Genomic DNA, 24,564 nt, shown 5'->3' on the forward strand with positions numbered 1-24,564 from the left:
TGTCTGCCTGTGTTTCTTTACCACTTGTGTTCAATTATAATATTTTATAATATTTGCCTCATCATTTTAAATTTGAAAATAAAGAACCAATTCCTTTCCCTTCAGATTTCGCTATTTTACAAAGTATTTGCAAAAAAATACAATTGGGCTAGTAATAGCAATAACTGAACATTTTCACTTGCCTTTTTTTTTTTAACAGAAAATAATTTTTTTATTAATTCCCAGGTATATTGTTGATCATTAAAAAAGTTTGGTGGATCCACAATAGTGCAAGCATACTTAATTCAAAGAAGGCATTACACAGCGAAAAAACCAATAAACAAGCACCCTCAATGCTGTGAGTTTTATAGGCAATAAAATTTAATTAGAGAGCGGAGAAAAGTCGTAGCTTTTGCCCTCCTTGACTCCAAGCAGGCGAATCGTCTTTCTTTGACCATCCAAAAGTCGAAACGGCACGAAAAATTAAATTCTGAACAATATTTTTATGGGAGCGGTCTTAAAACAAACCTTTAAAAAAAGAGATTTAAATTTGATTACAATCAATATGAAGATTTATTTCCAGTATAAATATGGTGTAAATATAGCCTACCCGTGTTCTTATTTGTCCTAATTTACCTTACGTCATTTATTAAATAATTCCCCTTTATAGAAAAATAATGTGAATTAAACTAACCCCATTTCAATAGCTCAAATTATGCAAGTCCATAGTTGTGAGTGTTTTTGAGAAAAGCTCAAAAGTTTCAGGTGATAAAGGCAGCGCAGTTGAATCGGACCAGTCTTGCGAGAACGAGGAGGCTGGAGGAAGCTCCCGCAAAGAGGCGTCCAAATCCGGGGAGTATTCATTGTGCGAGACGTGGGAAAAATGATTGTCCGGGCCTATTGCGGGCGCACAGAAGGGAGCCGTGGTGGAAGCGCACCCCGGAGAATGTTTGACATTTTTCTCACTTATGCACAAAGTCGAATCATTGTCGTCATTGTGGCTATTAGGACAATGTTGTGAATTGAAACAATTTTCCTGGAAATAACTCTGCCCCTTGGCTGGCTCCTCTTCCAAAAAGTCCTTGGCGTATTTGCTTTTGTTCTCACGGTTCTCCTTGCAGTGCGTCTGCCTTTTGTGCTTCATCCTGCGGTTCTGGAACCACACTTTCACTTGTTTCTCGCTTAAATCCAACGAGGTGGCTATCTCCAGTCGCCTGGGTCTGCAGAGATACTTGTTGAAGTGGAACTCTTTCTCCAGCTCTAAAAGTTGCGTGTTGGTGTACGCTGTCCTCAACCTCCTGCAGGATGCCGGGGGACAATCGCTTTCGGCTAATATGAACTCGGCTGAGGCTTAAATGAAGAAAAATAAGCCAAATTGTGGCTTGATAATGTGCATGAGGTGAAAGTTGCGTTGATGCAACAAAAGATTTATGACAGGACAAGCGGAGATTCGTGCCAGATGCACAATCCATCACAATTTTAAGACATGATTTAAAATCCAAATCTTTCATGGTTTGGGGAAAAAAATACGCCCACGTAAGGTCTGTCATGCATGCGTGCAGATAACATGGAAGTTATTAACATGAGAGTTATCAATCATGTCTTGCCTTGCAGTGGAGCGTCTGCAGGAGTCTTGGTGCTTTTCTTCTCCTTCATCCACGCGTACTGCGCGGCAGCGGATGGCGCCGCGGCGTGCTGCGGGCTTCTGGAGCAACTCGCCGGCTGGTCCGAAGGAGGGGGAGGAGGATTCTGCGTCGATGTGTTGATGGACGTAGTCTGGAACGCATCGTGGAGGGATGTCAGGCACTCGGCGAGCGACGGCTGACTGTTGATAAAACCACTTTCGAGGCCAAATGCGTAATTCATCTCCTATCCTACTCCTCGTCGCTTTTGGGAGATGCGTCATTTAAAACTAGTGAGATTATTTAGACTGGTGCAGGGACCTGTATAATGTGAATTGTTTGCTTTGCAGAGGACAGAGAGCGTGCGGCTTGTCACATGATTGCATCTGTCCAATGACAATTTGGCGTTTTTTTATCAAAAGAGGCCACTGTCCCTCCTTGTGATTGATCGGTGGAGTGGGGGTGCTGCTGGTGGGGGTAACGCCTCATCCCGCGCGTAGGCTGCTCTATTTACACGCCGTCCTTATAGAAAGGCCTTGAAGGAAAATAGAAGGTCCACGCAGACGCCTCCGCGCTCAACATGACATTCCCTCACTGATGCATGCGTGCAGTGTCTCTTGATAGATAGATAGATAGATAGATAGATAGATAGATAGATAGATAGATAGATAGATAGATAGATAGATAGATAGATAGATAGATAGATAGATAGATAGATAGATAGATAGATAGATAGATAGATAGATAGATAGATAGATAGATAGATAGATAGAGAGAGAGAGAGAGAGAGAGAGAGAGAGAGAGAGAGAGAGAGAGAGAGAGAGAGAGAGAGAGAGAGAGAGAGAGAGAGAGAGAGAGAGAGAGAGAGAGAGAGAGAGAGAGAGAGAGAGAGAGAGAGAGAGAGAGAGAGAGAGAGAGAGAGAGAGAGAGAGAGAGAGAGAGAGAGAGAGAGGGCGCGTTCACGTTCTTGCTGATCATAAATCTATTTTGAAATGTCTTTTCTGTTCTCAAGCCATCTTTTCAAACAGAAAGATAAAAAATAAAAAAATTGTCGCAAATTTATGAGAGAAAAATGTAACAGGTCCATAATGAAGCTTTGTTACAAATGTCATATATCGTCGCAAACGAAGACAAACGTTCATGTTATATGGCAAAGTTGTAAAATTTTAAATATAGGGGAAAGGCACGGTTACGTGGAAAGGGAGTTAATGTCAAAGCTTTGGGAATTAGGTCATCATTTTGCAAGTGCTGTTAAAAGAAAGTCAATATTTCACGAAAAAGGTACGATAAGCGCAAAAATATATGGTGGAAGAATAGTCGTATTATGTTCTTCTAACCGTACTTTACTACAAATTACTTCCAGGAAAAAAAGTAAGCCTAATATTAAGCTGCAAGATTTTACGATGAAAAAAAAGTGCTATCCTAATCTCCAACATTTTATTTTAAGCAGGAACACATTCATTCTGTTAATATCGTAAGATTATGATTTGAGTCTTGTAATTCCGTAACTACACCGCACATGTAGTATTTTCCACGTGACCCTAACGCCCCCCCCCCACTTTTTTTTTTGTTGCTCTGCACACTTCATTTATTCGAAACCCTCTTATAGGGTTTCGCCAGTCACGTGACCACCCCTTCCCCCTACACATGCAGACACACAAAGAAGGGGGGAATAACATCACATGGATTTTGGCCATATATATTTATTTCATATACACAAATCTGTAAAGGCCATCCAATATCACGTGTTCTCACAAGATATATGCAGTATTTATCATTGCGCAATGTGCACCCTGTTCTGCTCCGATAATAATTCACCTCCATACCGCCAGAAAGTGTCTTTTATTTTTACCATTGTCGTCTGCAGTGGAGAGAATGTAGCTACTATCGCTAAGTGTGAGAGGAAGGGGATGGGGGGGGGGGGGGGGGGGGGGGGGGGTAGGTGCAGGAAGGATGTGAGGGCTGTTTATTGCACGGCTCTAAACAAAGAAGCCTGCATGTGATCAATCTTTCTCGCTCGATGCCGTGACAGCTCCCTGCCCCAAGAACACATTTAAAGCATCTAACACTTCCTTACATCAGGTTGTGACCACTAGAAACATCAAGAGGAGCGAGCTGCGCACACGGGTATATAAAAATGTTTTTTAAAATTTCTTTTATTATTATTATTATTATTATTATTTAGATGAGATAGGTTATTGTATTTTTTTTTTGTGTAACAAGGACTACAATATGGAAAATGAGGAATGTTTTTTTTTTTTAACGAACCAAGCTTTATATTATTTACGGAGGTGAGTGGGTGTCGGCATTTCCATTCCCTTTTTTTTAGAAATACATTCCTAGCAGCCACGTGCACAGCCTGGTCTAAAACGATCTCTATTAGACTAAAGTGCTGCTTTAAATGCATGTTCCTCGAGTATACTGAATTAGGATGCACTCTAATTTGTGGATGGAAATTACGCCCGTTATTTCATACATTGATCAAATTGTGATGACAGGCTATACGTACTCAGATATGAATTAAAATGTATTAATCCGACTAATGGGTGATTTAATATGATTTAAAGTGAATATCCAGTATTCCCGAACGGGAAAAATGGTTTTACTCGACTTATTGTACTAGAGACTAAATCTAGGAATTTAAAAAAAAAAGTATTCTGATGCTATACATGATATTTATGTGGGTTTGTTGTAGGAGCTGTCACATGTGTGTTTTCTTGAAAAATAAACAATTGCACCAAAAAAAACTGCAGGGTGTCCCATTCGTCCTTTAGAGCTTTTTAGTGGATTATTTACAGACTTGTTTGCGAAATGTGACATTGTGAGGCGTTATTGAGGTTAATAACGATACGAAAATGTGCTTTTGCAGCTTTAGCAGTAATTCAAAGCATATTGGGCCTGAGAGGGAAAATAAAATAAAACAGGGGACCATTCAAGCTGGAAAACAGATTTTGTGAGTGGTACTGCGCGTGCGTGGGTGCGTGCGTGCGTGTGTGTGTGTGTGTCAGACAGTTTGGACTTGATTTTATCTCACTCAATGTTTTTTAAACACATGGCTATTAAATTAACGATGACAAGACTGCAAACTACAAACATGCATGGTGGCATAAGGAGTTTTCACACAATTGTTTGAATCTAATGAAGCTACCATATTGATGAACATAACAAAAGTATTTTAATTAAAAATGTATGCTAGGGAGAATTTATGATTATGTGTTGCTAAGTTACTAACAATAACGTTGGCAGTGATCCCAGTACTCATACAAGTGTATAAATAAGTCAAACCATTCTGGTAAAACAACTTAGATAAACATTGATGTGGCATGCATTGGATCAAGAGCTGTTTCCATAAACTTACAAAACAATTATGTTACTCACCATTTTCGTTGATGCCATTTGAGAATGCAGGATTGCTCTGTCTGCCTGGGAGGCAAGTCTCATGATCACGAACACAGATGCTGAGACATTCTTCATCATGGGGTCAACATCATATGTCTGTAGCTACATTGTGTTAGGCGGCCTAAGGGTGCCATTTTCCTGCTAAATTAATGATTTAATTTAAATTCTACTTTACCCATTAAAATAAAATAGACTTAAGGACTAAATACAATACTTAAAAGTTGTTGTTTTTTAAAGTACTTGTATTGTATTGAATTCAAAAATAAAACGTATATTTGAATGCATATTTCAAATATTTTATTATTAATATAACTTATTGAATTCTGTGATACCTTTGCATGCCACAAGTCTTACCATACTTTGAAAATCTCTGTACTAATTTGATATTCACTATAAACTTTCACACTGGGGCATTTGTTGGAGGTAGGTGTATGGGGAGGGGTGAGGGGATTTGGATCCCTCCCAGAAGTTAGTGGGCACTTCATTGGCTCATGTAGCAAGTTTAACGACACAACCACATTGGCGGTACTAAAAGGTGATGGGCAACACATTGCATGTTCAAACCATGTGTTGGACAGACAAGCACTCTCACATGCCTTGTTCGACTGCGAAAATGGAATGCAGTATTTATCTCCATTGATTTAAATGAAGATTTTGAAGCAAATATATAGCTGCATTAGATATCAAGCTAAATAAACATTGGAAGAAAATACCATATATGTCCAAGGAGTGAGCACAATCTCCACTGTGGGTTTGATCAGAGAAGATGACAAGGGCTGGACAGTAGATAAATGGACTCCCACGTGTTCCAGACTTGACTCCCACTTGCAGGATCTCTCGAGACTGCTGTCAAAATGCTCTGATGAATTAGTCAGCAAGGTCATCGAAGCGACATCTTGGTAAATTCTGAGCTGTATTTTTCCCTGCAGAGCTGCGATCAAGTGTTCAACCGGAGATACTTACCAAATATCTAAATGATGATTTATTGTTAATCCTCATCGCACCAAGTCGGGGGCCAACACGTCCTTTAATTTGTCCAAAAGCGGCTATCTGAGGAATAAGTTAGCACACTGCTGCTCTAAAATGTTTTAACGCAGAAAGCTTTTGATTCCATAATGTCCATAAACGCATCATCCCGCAGGAAAACGTAACCACTCCCAGCGACCCGCTGCCGCCACCTGCTGGCCGTTTCTGCGCGAAGGGACTCAGCACGACCCCAAAATATCCGCGCAACGCTTTTGTACTCAAAGCAAAATACATCACCATTCCCCAACTGACGTCATATATTTTACGCACATGTTGATTGTGCATGACGATGAATTTGTGAGAGGTGTGTGTGTGTGTGTGCTATCTCTGCGGCAACAAACCAAAAAAGGGGCGGGGGTCGGTGAAAGGACGGGACTGAATTGCCAATGTCTAATTGTTATAAGATGGCTGTAAAGTAATTAGAAGGATCTTCTGATCCTCCAGGGTGTACGTGTGTGTGTGTGTGTGTGTGTGTGTGTGTGTGTGTGTGTGTGTGTGTGTGTGTGTGTGTGTGTGTGTGTGTGTGTGTGTGTGTGTGTGTGTGTGTGTGTGTGTGTGTGTGTGTCGTCGGCCAAATCTTCCGGCTATTTTCCATATTCGTCTGAGGCTCATTGGAAATGTGTCCTTTACTACTGTCACACAGTCTCGACATGCTTTGCTCCTTTCACACCTTATAAACAGTCCACAATGCAATTGCAGCCATTGCGCTTTATGGCGGAGGGCACGTCACCGCCGCGGGGCGTTTAAAAGCCCAGACAACAAACACGCTGTGATCAAACCAAAATTAAATTTTACACATTAGATTTGTAACGAATGATTTTCACATGCTCCAAATTTTGTATCGCTTCAATTTCTTTTTCTCCATCAGAATTGAAAACAACGTAAGCATTTCTTTTTATGGCTATTGCTTTCCCTATAAGTTATTATTATGATGGTTATTAAAATAAGTATGATCTAACTTTTGTGCCATTAAATTCGGTGGTAAATAAATTAAAAAATCCCCTATTTGTTTTTTGATTCCTTTTAATACATTATTTTTCAGTTCAGTCACGTAATTATTTATAGAAATAATTAAAATACGTCTTTGGGCGAACAGAACAATACATTGTAAGAGCGGTCAGTTTTGGTTGACTATCGTACATTTTCTAAAAATGCATTACATTAAGCGTAATAATAAAAATCATAGAAAATAATTACATTTTCCTACATACTGTTAAAAAAAGGACCTACGACGATTCATTTCGAATGTGCATTTTGCTTTCACAATAAGAGGACACCTAAAGAGCATCTAAAAAATGATAATTAATGTAAACATTGCAAATAGGTAGCTGAAAAACATTCAGGTAGTCGAGGAATTTTTTTTTTCATGCATTTAAAAAAAACACAACAAATCGTCTAGTTCACTTTACCAAACACACATGAGATAGACGAAATAAACATCCAACATTATTTAACAACACAAAACTATAGACAACAACGTGTGTAACAGTTTAGAATAATAACGACACCCCCCCCCCCCCCCCCTCTCACAGCTCGTATCAGTATTAGGCTATATTATGGCACTTAACTGTCTCTTCGTCGGTCTTTGTTGTCTTTCTTCATCTTCATCCTACGGTTCTGGAACCAGATTTTCACTTGTCTCTCGGTCAGATTGAGCAATCTGGCCACCTCGTATCTGCGATCCCGCGGAAGGTACATGTTGTACAGAAACTCTTTCTCTAGTTCCAGGATTTGGTGCTTTGTGTAGGGGCAGCGCTTCTTTCTGGTGGGCTTCGCGTGGAGCCAGTTGGACGACGGGTTGTCTGCGTGCACAAGAAATCGAGCTGATATTTGTGCATGTTGATTTTCAGCATTATTTCAAACGCACTGCTTGGGTTTATTTTTTTAATTGCTCTTCACGGAAAAGCAAATGAATAATTAAAAAACTGACCAACAAAAAGTAAGTATTTAATTTAGGCAGCCATTTTACGACTAGGCCATTTCCATTTTTTTTTTGTCTTAACTGGAAAATGTGGAATGAAATGAGCTCTCCCTGTGAAAAGTGGAATATATGAAAAAAATCGACTAATAATATACGATAAAAAAAAAACGTTGTCCTAAAAAATGATGTGATGTACAAATTAATAATACACTAAAACTACAAAGATGGTTGAGTTTCTATTGCACCCCTTAAACTGCCTGGTCATAAAAAGAATTGGTCAAAATCTTGGGTCACTTTGATCCAACGTAGTTTGTTTAGAAAATAACACGTTTTGGAGTTATTTTATTTTAATAGAAAAAAGAAAAAAAAAACGTTGCTTCTTCAAAACAACCAGGTCAGTTCATGTTTTGACCAAAATGGGTTATTTGACGCAGCAGTTTGAACACACCACTGGGGTTAAAAGTGATACATGGTGCCATTGCACTTTTTACTATAGCATTAATATTGAAAAACAATTTTGATATCTCTGAACCATTAGAATGGGTCCTGGAATAAAGGAACAGGAAAAAGAAACTAATTTAGTTATAGGCTACCATAGTAACATATAAAACACAAATGGTTCCTTTTTTTTGAATAAATGATGTATCCTGTTTGAGAATCACCAATGTTATTGGGCCCAAGACAGGATTGATTCGGACCCTGTCTGGCCCCCAGCCGATGTTTGGGAACCTTTGTACAATAAGAACGAGAAATACACTGCATTTGTGCAAACGCTGCATTGTGTCTGGGCTCGTTTGCGGGTTGCATGGGAATTCAAATCCGTTTTAACATTTGGGGTTCCATTTTGGAGTTTGTACAAAAGATACATTTTCAATTTTTCCACATTCTGTCATTCGGAATGGGGTGTGATGTTTTTGGGGGTGCTGAATTTAGTAGGAAATCTCAAGTCTCATACGTGATGTATGGCAAATCCGAATTAAAGTCATAAAAAGGGGGTTTCAGAACTGTGCCACGCGGAAGGCAAAATGACATAGTGCGCATGTTCGCCCAAATCGCAGCAAATCAGAGGCCTCAGCCGAGCACACTGAAGTGGAGGCACAATAAGAAGACAAAAAGAAAGCTTGTCTTACTGGCGTCTATCTCCCTCCGGTCCCCAACTGAGGGGCTTTCCACGATCGGCTTGGACGTGGACGTGCTCTCGCAGGGAACCTCCGCCAGGGCCGCGGCGCTGTCCGCGTCAGACAAAAGAGGGGTGTGCGTCTCCAAAGTTGTGCACTCGCCACTCCCAATGAGGGGCTCGGGTTTGATCTCGTAATGCATGGCGGCCGTCGACGCTAGTCCAGTCAGGCACAAAGGTGCGGACACGGGCTCCAGGGCCCAGGAGCGCGCAAACATACCATCGGCGTCCCCGCTGCCGCTGTAGTGGTGATGGATGTAAGTCGGGGCGGCCGTATTGGGCGGGTGCGCCGCGATGGGACCCCAAGACGCGCCAAAAATAGATGATTTCTGCAAAGGGCACGCTTCCTGTCCGCCATATTCGGCGAGCATCGCCTGCTCCACCCCTGCAGCTGATGGGAACCGCGCCGGCACATCCTCCTGCAGCTCAGGGACGACGCCGGCGTCCGCGTAGTAGCTCAGCGTCGACATGGCAACGGCGATAAGGAAAAACAAACGGATGCAGAAAAAGGGGGAACAACGCAAATCCTGCTATAATCCTGCAAAGTGGCGCAAGCGGCGTGTCATTGCGTGATATTGAGCCTCGTCGTGCACCAGCCTGGCCGCCCAATGCACGTTGAACGCGGTGAACATTGTCCACGCAAGGATAGGGCGCCCCGAACACGTGACCGTGGGACAGAACAATAAATAATAAATCAGCCTGCTGCTGCTGTTGCTGCTGTGCTGCTGCTGCTGCTGCTGCTCAACCCAATAGCCAGCCTTTTCACCACCATATTTTAATAGCAAATTCCCTCGCCTTTATTGGGCCTGCTCGCGCTGGTATAGCATTCACTTTTATAAGCAATAAACGTTATGATTTTTGTCAAGAGATCTTTATTTATTAATGGAGCACGCTCGTTGGTGTGCTTGTAATGTTTTAAGCTTCCTAGCGAGACGTTCTTGCAAATAAATAGGAGTTCATTAACATCTAATAGGGTTATTAATTGGCCTCGGTTAAACACTCACAGACATTTAAAGGTTATGTGCAAGTTAGTTTGCCACAGGAAACTTCAATGAAAATGGGAACTAAAAGAAAAAAATACTTAGATGTGGCTGAATGTTTTGGATTCCAACGGTTGTAAGAATAATCTATACACAATCAAAACGAAAGATTATACACCAGATCACAAACAACCCATTATCTGACCCTCTTATCTAATTTGGGTTAAAAGAAAATAGACTTAAACCTCCTGGGTCATTTTTGACTATAATAAAATAAAAATAAATGAAATAAAACAGATTTTTGATGTGTTGTTTCGTCTTATTGTTTATTGCTATTGCTTAAAATAAAGTAAAAGATAAACCAATAAATATATTTTTATAAAAACGCCGCGTATACGGATGAAATAGTATTTAATTGATACATTTTGATTAGCGCGCATTGCGCTTCTGAACTAGCTCTTACAAAATAGCCAATGTTACAATTCTATTAAAACAAGCTCGCGCGTGTTTAAAAAAATAATAATTAAAGGCTCGTTTGGATTTACGATAGCAAAACACGTCCATGCAGGCTTGTTGCACTCTTTGGACCCATCCCAAAAAAAAAAAAGCGCGCATGCACATGCAGGAAAGTAGGGCGAGGTTATTTGGGTGCCATAACGGCCCCTTTTATCACGGGCAATTGGGGTTGTTTTTCTTAAGGTTACAACATGGCTGTCTAAGCTAAATATCCCCCCCCCAATAAAGCCGGGCCTTTGTGTCTTTTCTGAGGCGCAAAGCAGACGCATCCGGCATTTCCTATACGGCGAGGCAAACTGGCAGACTGCAATGATCATAACCGAGGACTTGTCTGCGCTCTTTTCCTCAGCCTGAAACAATAAGATCCATTTAATTGGCTTTCTCTTAAAGTGCAAGCGTGAATAAAAAATAAATAAAATAAAAAAAATAGCTGGCTAAATGGACGTTACTCACTGTGACCAAACCCACCGAGAGGTCTAATTAATACCGCGGATTGCTTTTACGCACAACAATAAAACATAATGTGGCGCTTGTGGGAGTAATGCGTTTTATTTGCTTGCTGCCAAATTATTGATAAGTACAATGGCTAATGAATAGAAAGTCACTTTTCATAATATGCGACGAGTTTTTACTGAGGTAATCAAGGCAGTTTCTTGTTGTGGGACGCAAGTCACATATAGCCCAACAACATGAGACTACCTAAACCACTCCACAGTTCCGCTCTCCTCTTCTGCTGCTATCGAAAAAGATGGACTTCAACATTTCGTGTCCTTGGGAAGATGCACTTCACATTGGCTCGGTTGACATGAGATGCATTTTCAACATTGTGTTACCACAACACAAGCAATGGGAATCAAAATACATTGGGGTCATTGGGATTAAAAAAATGGATTTGGTGCATTTTAACATTGGAGTTATTAATTGTGTCGTCGGGAATTAAAATACATGTTAGGTGTCATTGGGGATTACTATAAAAATGGATTTTAACATTCTGTCATGGAAAGTTATCATTACGCCTTTTGACATGACGTCATGGGAGTCAAACAGATGTTAACATTTGTGACATATAAGGAAGTACATTGAACAAAATGCATTTCAACATTTTCTTATTGGGAGATGATAAATGACTTTTAATAAATGACTTAATTGGTGGAAGTATATAAAATGCTTTTTTTTTTTTTTTACATTGTGCCCGTAGGAATTCCCATAAAAGATGGGTTTTAACATTTTGGATTTTAACTGACTCGTTGGGAATTAAAATGCGTTTCACTGTTGTCATTGGGAATAACGCAATTGCGTTGTGTCATCAATAATTACAATAAAAGAGAGATTTTAACATTTTGTGATTGAAAGTATCATAACATACGCCTTGGAACGTTGAATTATTCAAATGCTTTTCTACATTATGACCATAAATGGAACATTTCGTCACCCATATTACCATAACATACAATTTAGCATGCATGGAGTCAATTGGGATAAAAATGTGTCATTGAGTGTTAAGGGTTTGCATTGTGCCACCATAACGCATGTGATATTGGTCATTTCCATAACATGCATTTTAACATATCATTCGGAATTTAAATGCATATGTGCCAAGATAGATGAGTCAATATTGTGTCATTTTCTAATTAAAATGAATTTAACATTGTATTATTTGGACTCAAAATGCATTTTAACATTCAGCCATGAAGGATTTTAAGATGGCGTCACGTACCATGCGTTTTACATTGGGTATTAAAATACATGTAACATTAAACCTTCATTAGGAATTTTTACAGTTTGTCATTAGGAAATAGAAAATACACATATGTTTACATACCCTGGCAAATTTTCAAACCATTTTTCAAAGTAAATATGAATCAGGCGAAACATATTTATTTTATTTTTAATAGGAATCAACTTTAACTGTAATTGGTGGCAGAAAAACATAATCGTTAACTAAAACATACCTAGAAAGAAAATAAAGATATAGTCCCTGTTCCTAGTCATATTTTTCCTTTAAAAAAATATATTATTTCACAAATTCTGCCAGGGTACACAACTCATGAGCACACATGGAGTTTAACATTGTGTCATTTTAACACTTTGTCATTGGCAACAGTAACAATGACAAAAGATGCATATGTAACAATAATAATAATTACGCGACAACGTTATGTCATAAGAAATTGAAATTCAAGATGGATTTTAAGTTTTTATCAATGGAATGTTTCCCAAAATAATATAATCAGCCCAAAAAACGGGCATCGCTACAGCGTCTATTAGTCAATGAAATAAAGAGCTAACAATTGTAAAGATTGTTTTTTTTTTATTATTATTAATAATAATATTATTGACCAGCAAAAGTTTGCAAATACTCATCAATTTCTTACTGTAACAGCGAGTGGGTATAATTTTACATGCACATATGCTTCCACTATACATTATGTACATTGCATTCTGAACATTTCAAATACCACGATTACAAACGTCATTTATATAAATACACATCCACGACGATTAAAAGCGGAAATAATAACATTCAATAAGTTAGCCTATTATAGAGGGTCCCGTTTCTTCTCACAGTCGGCTGAGATGGAGAGTCCGCTAAGTCTCATGTGAAAGCGAAGTTTCCAGACAGCTCCCGGATCCTGTTCTCACGGCTCATTTTTTTCAGTTTCATCCTCCTGTTCTGGAACCAGATTTTCACTTGCCTGTCGGTGAGGTGCACGCTGCGGCTGATCTCCAGGCGCCGCTCCCTGGTCAGGTACATGTTGAACAAGAACTCCTTCTCCAGCTCCAGAGTTTGATGTTTGGTGTATGGACAGCGCTTTTTTCTGCCGCTCTTGGCGGTCAGCCAGTTCGCTGGACTCTCTATTTTGCCAGCATCTGTGAAATTAACACGCACGATGAAGCAACAGGTGTGGACGAGCATGACAAAAAAATATATAGGTCATTTTAGAATATAGAAAAACGCATGCATGACGTTATTTCCTGGTCTGTTTTTTTTGCGTATGTAATGTAAATGTTACATATTTTGCACGCCCTCTAATTCATTTTCATCTGTCTACATGGATCCAGATGATGCCACATCATATGCCCCCCCCCCCCACGGTATGAAATCTCTGATACGCATACGCCCATGCATGCAAACGCTTCTTTTATTAAGACATAAAACACAAATGGATGTAGGCTAGGCAAGCCACAACATCAATGTGATACAAGAGGACGTGTTGCAAAAAAAATGTGGCTAGTTTTTAATTCTGTTGCAGCACAAATTCCCATTAAACTTGATGCACATGCTTAATATTCACAGTGGCTTGTATTTTTACACCTGCATTATTTACTCAATCGTTATAGCATGACCACAAGCTTTGCAAATTAATATTCAATTCATAAATAATTCAGATAAAGCACACTGCACCTTTCAAGGGCTTTTCTTCACACTCCACACCACAAGCATCTGCAGGCTCCGGGGACGACGACGATCCATCGGATGACAGCCGGCTGTCTTCGTCTCGAGCTGGGGCGCAGGGATCGGACGCGGGCGCCTCCTCGTGGCTCTCCCGCTTCCCGGAGGAAGCGGCCACAGCGAGTTGAGCCGGCTGCGCGGGCGCACGGGGAGATCGCTGCGGTGGGAAATTATTCACGCTCGGTTGGGCTTGATGGTAAAGCTTGGAGGGGGCGTAGGTCTGCGATAAGCGGAAGTAGCCGGGGACCGGCACGGTGCTGCTGCCTGTGGGTGGACACGACGCTCCGGAGAAGGAGATGTCCTCCACCGTGGCTCCTTTGGGGCATTTGTCAGATTCGTAGAGGCAATAGGCGCTCTCCTCCTTTATGGCGGCGGAGAAGGAGCACTGCTGGCTCAGATGTTGCCCACCAGGCTGCTCGACTCTGCAGGAGCGAGACGCCTCCAGCCACGTCTCCATACCAGGAGCATAGGGCGCGGATGGCGGAATAGCGCTCGGTGCGCTCCCCTCAGTGCGCTTCGCGATCCCGGGGAAGCAAGAGGAACCAGCGGGGAGTCCGTACGAATATTCCGGGGGCAAATACACGCCGTTGCTGTGATAATACGAGCCGGCATCGCCCCTCACGTTGATTAGCGAGTCCACAAAAAACGGGTTGGCAGTCTGGCTGTTGGGGCATGTCATGGCTGTGCTAAGGTGAAGATCGCCCAATCTGCCCGACATTTCTTGTGCAAAACATTGCTGAATAATTAGTGATACTCACGCTTCTCACTGTAGCCGCGCAGCCAATTAAAAGAGAAGGCAGCTTACAGACTCCTCCCAGTCCGAGCAGCCTGCTCCAGTGTCGTATATTTTGGTTTAGGTTAAGTCAGGAAAAGTGCAAAAAAAAAAAAAAAGTGTGTGTGGAGGAGAGGGGGGGGGGGCATATGCGTAAATGAGATTATGGGTAAAATATCATGAGAGGATGTTGAACCCTGAGTATATTCTCGGAGCATGCAAAGGGAAAAGTGAGGCAGTTGAAAGCTGCAAGCAGTCTTGTGCAATGTATTACTTTATGACCGCTTTTACAGCATTGTAAAGAAAAGGAGCAGTAAAGGTGCATCACGGTGCACCTCCAAAAGGTCCTCAAAGTCTTCCACAGGGACTCTTGACCCCTTTTTCTGTGGCGCGCTCATCATTTTTGACGCTTTCACTGCTACATTTTGGCCTCGCCGATTCAACGTGTGCTTTTATTAGTGGAGGAAAATTAATCGGACAAGTGAACACTCTGTAATGACGCACGTTTGTTCCGTTGATAATTAAGAAAGCCAATGACAACCAAAAATAACACATCGTTATTCATATGCGGCATATTTCGTTGACGAATTATATTAAATATTAATCCGTCCATGGTAAATATTTAATGTGTCCATGCAATTTTACTTTAACGTTATATTATGTTTTATATATATGTTTCGTTCTTTACAAACCTCTTAAACAAAATCAAGAAATTATTCCGAAAGATACTTCTGAAAAGGTTTAACATTTTTTTTTTTGGGGTGAGTTTTCTATCTCCTTAATTTTTTTGAAATAACTATTGAGTGTTATCGTAATTCTACTTTATTTTTTAAAAAATAGGAGTTTACGTTAAATTATGGATTAAAACCGTGCGTACTAAATAAGAAAGAAAATCCACCAAAAGAAACTAAATGTGAGTTGTGTTAGTTTTAGTTTTTAAAAACTGGGTCAATTATTTCGACTATATATATATTTTGTTTTACTATGGTGTATTGAATGTTACGAAATAAAATACATTGTATTCTATTTCGTAACATTATAGTTTACATAGTTTGGGGGTAATAAAATTGAAAAATGGGAAGAAACGTGCCTAGTTAAAAAAATACAGATAAAATTAGACGAAACGAACGCCTTATTTTGTTTCATTATTGCGCTATTTTGAAACTAGTTGCCAAGCATTTAAAAAAACGTGTTTTGATTTATTTTGGTAGAAATCCAACAAATTCCGCCAAAGTGAGCAAAAGTAAGAACACAAATGTAATTAAACCAAATTTGCGCCTTGGCGCACTTGCATATGTTTATATTCTTATTCCTTTTTTAATCGGGAGTTGTTAAAGTGATGGATGATGACCTTTTGATGTTATCTCTTACATTTTCTTCTTTCCAGTCATTACAAGTCTGTTAAATTTGTCTTGAGTTGCCAGACAAATAAATGCCAACAGACAGATATGATATCACTTACAAGTAACATGAAAATTAAAAATACAAGCCCAAAGCAGGACTTTTTTTGTGTGTCTGAGGTTATAAGGGAAAAATTGGATGGTTTTAACGATGCCATAATTTCTGCACAATCTCGAGCCACAATCTGATACAATTAACCCGATAATATTTTATTGCATGATAACATTGTCGACCAATTTGAGTGCCTCCATTGTGTTTTTCAAGATAATCAAAGTGAACAGTCAGGGAGAAACACACATCGTTATCATATCATGCTTACCTGAAGGGTTGAACCCCTGAACCAGCAATCGGAAAGAATCAAACGGCATTGACATTGATCGGTGGAGCGCCCTCCTGTGGACAAAAGCAGCAAGGCCTTCAACTGCGCCACAACACTCAAACTGGGGGGAAAAAAAACTCAATCCAGAATATTCCTGCAACAACCTGGCGTGCGGATGCTGCACCAAGCAGAGCCGCAGCCTTCAGTGGTGCAGCACCTCTTGTTTTGCTCGCCTCCTTATAGTCGCAGTTAATAACCTTGGTTCTCAGACGCTTTATTGCACTCCACTCCAAATGCTCCAGACGAGTCCGCCTTTTTTATGGCCAAGTTACTGGAGCAACTGGGAGGATGTGCAGCAATCAAAGCGGAATTCCTGGGAGTCTCACAGGATGTACGGTATAAGGAAGCCATATTATCTAATGGCAGGTCATTCAAGCTCTTTTTAGAAGCTTGGTTCAGGGGGGAAAGACGAATTTTGGGGTAAACAAATGTCTATATTTACTATTTCTACTACACGCTGCTGGCGAAATAAACCCTTAGATGCGTAGTAATTTGGTAAATTGGAGAAATTAGGGAAACTTCCAAAATGACAGAAACAGACTTTCTATTTATCACTAAAAGGTGGGGGATTTTTTTTTCCCCGTCTCCTAACAGGCATGTAGGGTTCGAAATGAGCCGGCAGGAAACGACCCGGCTCTTTGTAATGGATATCAAATTAAAAGCTGCAGCAGATCCTGTTACTGAGGCTCTGGAGAAGACAGGTTTTGCGTCCGAACAATACGTGCCACAATATAAAACAAAAATAAAGGGTTTAGTTTCACTACAGGGATTTTGAGGGGGATTTCTTTTTATATTACTGGTTTACAATTCGGATCACGGAAGCGCTGAAGGACGTTAAATATGATTGAATATGTCACAGCACACTAAAACACATAAACAGCACCCAAAAATAATCACCTCCAGCCATTGCACAATATGCAATATATATATTTGCACAATATAATATTAAAAGTACGAATAAAACGATTCCAGTCTGTGCGTGCGAGCGTGTAAATGTGAGCATACAAATTGGGGGAGGAACATAAGAGCATTTTTGTCACAACAACAACAACAAAACAAATAATAATAATTATAATAATAGAGAAAGGGACGTTTAATGACACATCATTTGGACTTTTGAAGAGTTCCCAATGGCGTGCAGGTGTTTGACATATATATAGTCCATGTTTTATAGCAGGGGGTTGCTGGTGTAGTACTGTAAACGGTCCCTGTTGAGTTTCTTCTCCTTCATCCTCCTGTTCTGAAACCAGATTTTCACCTGTCGGTCAGTCAAGTTGAGCATCCGGGAAAGCTGCAGCCGCTTCTCCTTGTTGATGTAAACGCTGAAGAAAAACTCCCTCTCCAGCTCTCTGATTTGATACTTGGAGTATGGACATCTCTTCTTGCGCGTCTTCTGGACACCTAATCGTAATCATAAAGATCATATTAATTTGATATTTATAAGTAGGTCAAGATTACGCACAATGAGCTAAGGGTTCAAGTGCTTCCCTCCTCTCAAGGCCTTTGCGCTTAAACACTGATATGAGGTATTAAAAATCATTTTTAAACAATCATGTAAGTCAAGAGGACTTTTGGAGGCAGCAGTATCAAGTGCAGTTTTTATAGTCCGCTTCGGATTTCACTGGGCTGCACGTAAAGTGTTGCATACGGGCTCCGTTGGTTATAGGCCAGCTGCATATTAAATGCCTAGAAACTCAGTAAATTTGTACACATATTGCTCATTAAATTATAAACAGCTCTTAAAGGCAGAGCCTTGAAAGTTGGATTGAACGCTTCGCTGGCGTTTCATATTGTTGATACGGAGAGCGGAAGGGGGTCAAGTTTAAAACGGAATCCGTTGTTTAAGTAGTTAATTAAAAGCTATACGTTGAGATTCAGAAGGATAATTTAAAAGAAAAGTGAGAGTATTGGGAAGTAAAGATCGGAGTTTATTATGCCTGTAAAATAGAGATTTAAATTGTTTATTTGTGTGTAAAACAGATTTAAAACTATATCACGGTGGTCGCTAGTTTTTATATTGCAGATATTACGAAGCGTTTGCAGTTTATGTTCATTAATATCGAAAAATATACCTAAACTGTGTAGTGCGCTCATGTTTTCAACATGGGGAAAAACCCGCTCAAATGTTTAAAGTAGAATTTATGCGTATTTTTCGAATTGTAGTATATTTGATTAACCGTGAATAAAAATTGAAAACTTGCGGTTAAAATGAACATTTCAGTGATTGTCCAAAGTGCGAAAAGAATCAAAAATGCTTTTGAAATATAGTTGATCATGAAAAACCACAAAAAGGTTGCGGAAGTGCGGATTATTGACCGAGTCAATGTTTGTTGTTGAATATTAAAACGTCAGATTGTTAAAAGTGTACATTGCAGCAAACAGTTAATAATAAAGAGAAGTCAAATGCGAAATCTGTGCAGGATCCAAAAAAAAGGGAATAGCCTATCTTGACTTTAAACCCCTCACGGCCAATTTCAAGCCCAAGCACGTGATCTTGTCGTTTATAATATACTTTTTTTGTCAGGCTAAATCTCGTGGCCCTCCATAAACCTTCAGAACCATAAACCTTAAAAAGAGCTTATAAAGCGTCTTTTATAAGAGCGAGCAGAGAGTGACACCATGGTCCATACTCACCGCCTCCTTTTCCGCTCCTGTCCTCGCCGAGGCCGGGAGACGACTTGGGGCTGCAGCTTTCCGCCGTGTCCGAGCCTGGAGCTTGAGGAGCCGGCGCAGGACTCGACTTGACCGCGCCCAACCTGTCCTGCCCCGGTGTGGCTCCGTGCTCCTGGCCGCCGTAAGTCGAGTCGAAGAACTGATCGAAAGCCTGCGGCAGGACGCCGCTCCTTGCCGCGGCGCCGCCGTGGAAGCCTCCAGGCGCAACGGTGGAACCCGAGGACGAAACGCCTTTCCCCGGCAGGTCTCCGCCGCGGGGGGTCGGGCTGGTCCAACTGTCGTCCGCGTAGCAGTGCGCAAGACTCCCCCTGCCGTGGTGCCATTTGGCCGCGCCGTCTACCGCATAGTCTCTGAACGCCACATCTCTCACGGACGGAACCTGAGGAAGAGCCGATGACTGGTAGGAGTAAGCCACCGGGCAGGAGGGCTGACCCTGGGCCAGATAGTGCGGCAGAGCCGTGAAGTCCGCTCCGGGGACGTAGTAAGTGCAGCTGGGTAGATACATATTGGAAGCATCCAAATCCATATTCGACCGTCCTCCTCAGCACGGGGTCATCCTGCTGACTGAGTGAGCTGCAGTGACTTTAGTGAGGCGCACTGAGCCCTGCACGTCGTGAGCTGACGTGCGTGAGTGAGATCCATGTCGATCCTGAGCCATGTGACCACTGGCACTACATGACACACGCCTCAATGGGCCCGCAGGAGCTTGTGAGTCAATGGCTCCCCGCTATAAAGTCAACCTTTGGCTGCAGAGCCAGGGGGAAAATACACGTGGAGGAGGGGGAAAATTGCATCTCTTCAACGCATAAGTACATTTCTCCAAGTCAAACCTTGTTTGAGGTTCTACCAAACAACAAGAGGCTTTATAGTCCGTGCATGTCAGGTGAACGTGTCTCATCAAAGTTAATGACTTTTTCAGTTTTACAATAATATTTTTAAAGTATCATTTTTAACGCTATTTGAAAAAACAATGACCAATTGCTCATTTTTTTGTCCAGGTCCAGTTAACCGGCCTGTTCTTGTTTGTTTGGTTTTTTTTCTCCAAATTTTCCGAAAACGTTACACAAATGCAATCAGGCTAACATTCTGCTAACTGCTAAAATCGATTTTAACATTGTGTTAAGTTTGTCCGTCAACGCAAAGGCGCATGTGCAAATGTTATGTTGATGTAAATATGCATCCACGTGACACTGCAATGAATGCGACAACTGATCGTGACGTCACGATCACTTGTCGCAAACATTGACGTTTTCATTCACAAAATGTAACCTGCATGAGTTGAAATCGTTTGCAAGGCCGAGTTGGTAAATTATGTTCATAAGAAACAATTAGGCAATAAAAAAATAAACTACAGAAAAATCATGTTGTGTCTGGAGGGCAAACATTCCTCTGTGCGAATTTGTATGGAGTTAACTAGGGCTGCATTATGTAAATAAATACTTTTGTATATTAAGGATAAATAAATGGTTGTAAATTGACCCTTATTAGTTTGTTATCACGTCGTTAACATTTACATTCATGTGCTATTTGCCAAATAATGAGCTCAAGGAAAATAACTAAGACATGGCAGTACCCTTTCCTGCCACACAGTGAGTCTCCACCAAAATTTATGGTTTCGAAACCTCCTGCATGCCATCAGTTATAAACAATTTATAGTGTCACAGAGGCTTTTGCGAGAGTGGTTCCCAAAGTTCTCTGATATCTGTGTCTTATTTAAAAGGTTTTTAGGCTAGAAACCAACGCTGAGGGATCATATTTTATTTCTTCCATGACACTATACCGCAAATAATATAAATGTTGGTTAAATTGTGTACAGTTATCTTGTAGATTTGCACAGAAATGTACAGGGATTATCCTGTCACTTTGCAATCAAATTATTTGTTATTGCAAAGCATATAAACGTCGGATTTTTTTTTTTTTTACAAGTTCTAAAAATTGTCAAAAGGACAATTGAAAAACAGGTGCACTACTGAACCCCCCCTTAAGTGGGTTCGTACTGTAATGCGAGACCCTATGCCAAAAATAAATCAAGGCAGAAATGTCAAAAAGGGCTACGATGATGATGGAAATTTGTCTTCATTGCCCATTACAGTTTTAGTTGCCCTCAGAGTCATTTAAAACCATTTTGTACATCCATAATTCCCTCTGCAATATTGTTTTTCATTTTTAGCATCATATTGATGGATTGCTTGATTTGAAATCAGTTGTCAGTTTAAATTCATAAAATAGTCGCAAACTATTGTACAAGTAATATAATCATGTATATTTTTAAAAACAAACTTTTCTACGATCGCAAAGTCGCAATTAAAAATGTTTCTTTTTGAAATGCATCATCGAGAAAGTAGAAAAGTGTGCTATCCACGCAAATCATTTCCAGACTTTCTTCTTTCCAGACTACATAAGATGATGTAGTGGGCCGGATCTGGGCACCGGGCCTCGAGTTTCACACCTCGGGGATAGCTGGAGGAAAAAAATGAAGTGTTTGATGGAAACAAAAACGTTATTAAGTAGAGAGATGACGTTCCTAGTCTGCTGACATCCCCTATAGTGGGTGTGCACACTTATGCAATATTACCACTGTTGTTTATTTGACTTCCCATCCTGATTTTTCTTTTCCAATTATGTGGTTGACACTATTGGTGGAGAAAATTTTGAAATTATGTATCTTCAAATAGGGGTGTGTCGACATTTCATATCCAGGGAACCCCCCAAAGGATGCACACACCTCAGTGATCACACTTTTTAAAGTATATAAATACACATTATTTTCCCCCTTCCACTTTGCCAAAGTCTCGATGCTGACCCGGTTTGAAAAACTGCAAACCTAAATGGCATGTGGTGTTTTTCCGCACCGACAGTCCAACCCCACCCACACTCAAAGCATTTTCTGCCTCTGGCTTCACTGATGAAATAGTAAAGAAGATGTTACCATGGCAACGCGGGAAAAACAGAAGTATACATGTCGCGTTACAATTCCAAACTCTTAAAATTTAATGTTAGTACGCTACAGTTTTAACTATTTCAAAGCTGTTTTGATGGGTTTGTTTTAAATATGATGTGGTATGCTTTGGATCAAGCCAAGTTGATTGTTGACTTTCAAGATGCTAAATGATACTCACTTCACTATTTTAAATATTTTTTATTTGACATTCACGCATGAATAATATAACATACTTTTCTTGTCTTTTTTTTTTTTAGATGTTTCAGTACAATGCTTTGAAGCTTTTAAGATTATAATCAATGATTTTTATTATTTTTACAATACAACTGCTGTGCTCATTAATTCCATTAAGTTTGCATGTAAATGCATCTCGATGACTACATTGGTCAGTAAGTGTCATTTATTTTCATAAGTGGCCACATGTGTCACATATATCACACAGCGAGCTCTGGCGTAGATATTTTTTTAAATGTTCTGTACAGGCTGATTTACTGCTCACACACCAACTTTCTTTCTTTCCTTCATTGAAAATGAAAACACATTTTGGTCATTCTTCTATGATTCTCATTCATCTGTAAAAAAAAAAAGTCAACGCTTCCAGAGTGGCAAGCTGGTGGCGTGTTTGGCCCACCGAAAGAGGTTTTCAAATAAATATTTTGGGTTAACCAGACACTCATAATGTGTGTTATTGCATTAATCCCAGAGAGGCGCTTTCACTGGGAGGGAAGTCATAATAAAAACATGTCTGGCGTGAAGTAAAAGCCACACTTCCCTCCAAGCCTGCACTTAAGATGATGACCAAAAGCAACAAGTAAACAATTATACTCGCTGTGCTGACTTTTGAGTTATGTAACAGATTTGTTTTTGCAGATGGAAAGAAGCCCATGACAATAAAAAGATAATAATAATTTGAGAATTGATGATTTTGTGAGGTTCAGTTTGCTGTCCTTCCAGCAAATGGAGGATGTGAAAATAAGAAAGCTAAAATTATAAAATTATTATAAATGATATGAATTACTTAATTATCATTCATTATAATAAATTATAGCCTATGTTGAATTGCAGTTATTCATGAAGGAAATTACATCAAATATATTCTTAATTTTTTTCAAGCGTGTGATTACATTTGTATTCGAATGCTATCTTGTTAGAGAATATTTTTATGGTGGATATGAGGTTTGTGGTCTTTCTTCTGTTCTACATTTATTAAAACAAATAAGGCTCCTTTCTTTTTTTTAATATGAGTGCAAGAACATATTAAGGTTAAGATTGTTTTTGCACACAGTAGTTGGGAAAAGCAGAGATTTATTGTTGTCGAAAGTTCAGGTTGCCAAATTTGCTAAATCACAAGTTATGGAAGCATTTGTGCATGAGCACATCCATGGATAATGCAGTTTGGAAAATGGATGTATGGGTAACATACACTTACTTCATGCTTCTTTTTTTTATTTTTTTTTACAGACAATTTAGCATCTTTACCGTTAGAGGGCGCAATGACACCAAATTAGAGACTGAATGAGGTCTGCAAGCTTCATGGAACCAAATCAAAACAATGCCTGAGCCATTGAGAAAAGCAAAATGTCATGGAAATCATAGGTAATGAGAAAATTCATTCAATCAATACAAGATAGTTCATATATTTGATTTATAGAATTATGTGTTTTATCCGTGAATAACTGGGTTGCAATGTCAAGGTCCATCTTGAGCTTTTGTTTGTTTCGTACAATACGTTTTCAGTCAGTTAAATGTCGTTCTTTAAGCGTTAAATACATTCAATAAAAATAAAAAAAATCTAAAAACTTACCTTGTTCTAAGCCGTCGTATGCTTGGCCCATTAAGGAAAACGAACACTAATAAAAACAAATGATAATGAACCTTCAAAATATAATTACATTAAATTTACACCACAATTCCGAACTTTGACTCGATTATCACCTTAATTTTCAATTTTTTATTTGCTATTATTATTGAGAACCTTTATATAAGGCTTGCTTTTACTTTTGATGATATATGACGTTTAACGACAAATGAAGAAGTCTACCCATAATAGCAGACGCTGTAACGACAGACTTTGTCCACTAGATGGATACAAACTCTAAATAGCCTCAACAGCTACAAGTCAATTAATGACAATAGTTTTTAGTTTTCTTTTGTTCAGATAAAATATGTAGTAGGTCTTACCTTAAAACTTTTTTCGACTTTTTTCGGCGGCAACTTCCGCCTTCGTCAGACTTCCTGACTTCGTCACACTTCCGCTGTCGTCACACTTCTGCTTTCGTCATACTTCCTGACAAAGGCGGAAGTTGCCGCCGAAAATGTCTAAA

The 24,564-nt window shown here is 39.9% G+C and overlaps 4 protein-coding genes across 5 annotated transcripts; all 4 read right to left on the reverse strand.

The window, feature by feature from the left end:
* Positions 1–151: 151 nt before the first annotated feature.
* Positions 152–6,881, reverse strand: hoxa2b (homeobox A2b). 2 transcript variants are annotated; one of them, XM_061288871.1, is made up of 3 exons: positions 5,714–6,881; positions 1,587–1,755; positions 152–1,329 (listed from the first exon to the last, which is right to left on the reverse strand). In XM_061288871.1, the coding sequence occupies exons 1-3, from the start codon at positions 5,882–5,884 to the stop codon at positions 680–682; spliced, it is 990 nt and encodes a 329-aa protein (XP_061144855.1). In that variant the 5' UTR covers positions 5,885–6,881; the 3' UTR covers positions 152–679. The 2 variants fall into 2 exon arrangements, with proteins under 2 accessions (XP_061144855.1, XP_061144856.1); XM_061288872.1 differs by lacking the exon at positions 5,714–6,881 and having other exon boundaries at positions 1,587–3,514.
* A 150-nt stretch (positions 6,882–7,031) lies between these two features.
* On the reverse strand, positions 7,032–9,594 carry hoxa9b (homeobox A9b). Its single transcript, XM_061288890.1, has 2 exons — positions 9,078–9,594; positions 7,032–7,828 (listed from the first exon to the last, which is right to left on the reverse strand). The coding sequence occupies exons 1-2, from the start codon at positions 9,592–9,594 to the stop codon at positions 7,590–7,592; spliced, it is 756 nt and encodes a 251-aa protein (XP_061144874.1). The 3' UTR covers positions 7,032–7,589.
* A 1,126-nt stretch (positions 9,595–10,720) lies between these two features.
* hoxa10b (homeobox A10b) lies at positions 10,721–14,929 on the reverse strand. The gene is made up of 2 exons (XM_061288866.1): positions 14,027–14,929; positions 10,721–13,491 (listed from the first exon to the last, which is right to left on the reverse strand). The coding sequence occupies exons 1-2, from the start codon at positions 14,790–14,792 to the stop codon at positions 13,217–13,219; spliced, it is 1,041 nt and encodes a 346-aa protein (XP_061144850.1). The 5' UTR covers positions 14,793–14,929; the 3' UTR covers positions 10,721–13,216.
* A 2,603-nt stretch (positions 14,930–17,532) lies between these two features.
* Positions 17,533–24,488, reverse strand: hoxa11b (homeobox A11b). Its single transcript, XM_061288888.1, has 4 exons — positions 24,422–24,488; positions 24,045–24,090; positions 19,261–21,759; positions 17,533–18,027 (listed from the first exon to the last, which is right to left on the reverse strand). The coding sequence occupies exons 3-4, from the start codon at positions 19,823–19,825 to the stop codon at positions 17,795–17,797; spliced, it is 798 nt and encodes a 265-aa protein (XP_061144872.1). The 5' UTR covers positions 19,826–21,759; positions 24,045–24,090; positions 24,422–24,488; the 3' UTR covers positions 17,533–17,794.
* Positions 24,489–24,564: the final 76 nt, after the last annotated feature.

The sequence above is a fragment of the Syngnathus typhle genome, linkage group LG10 (assembly GCF_033458585.1).
Source record: "Syngnathus typhle isolate RoL2023-S1 ecotype Sweden linkage group LG10, RoL_Styp_1.0, whole genome shotgun sequence".
Taxonomy (NCBI): Eukaryota; Metazoa; Chordata; class Actinopteri; order Syngnathiformes; family Syngnathidae; genus Syngnathus; species Syngnathus typhle.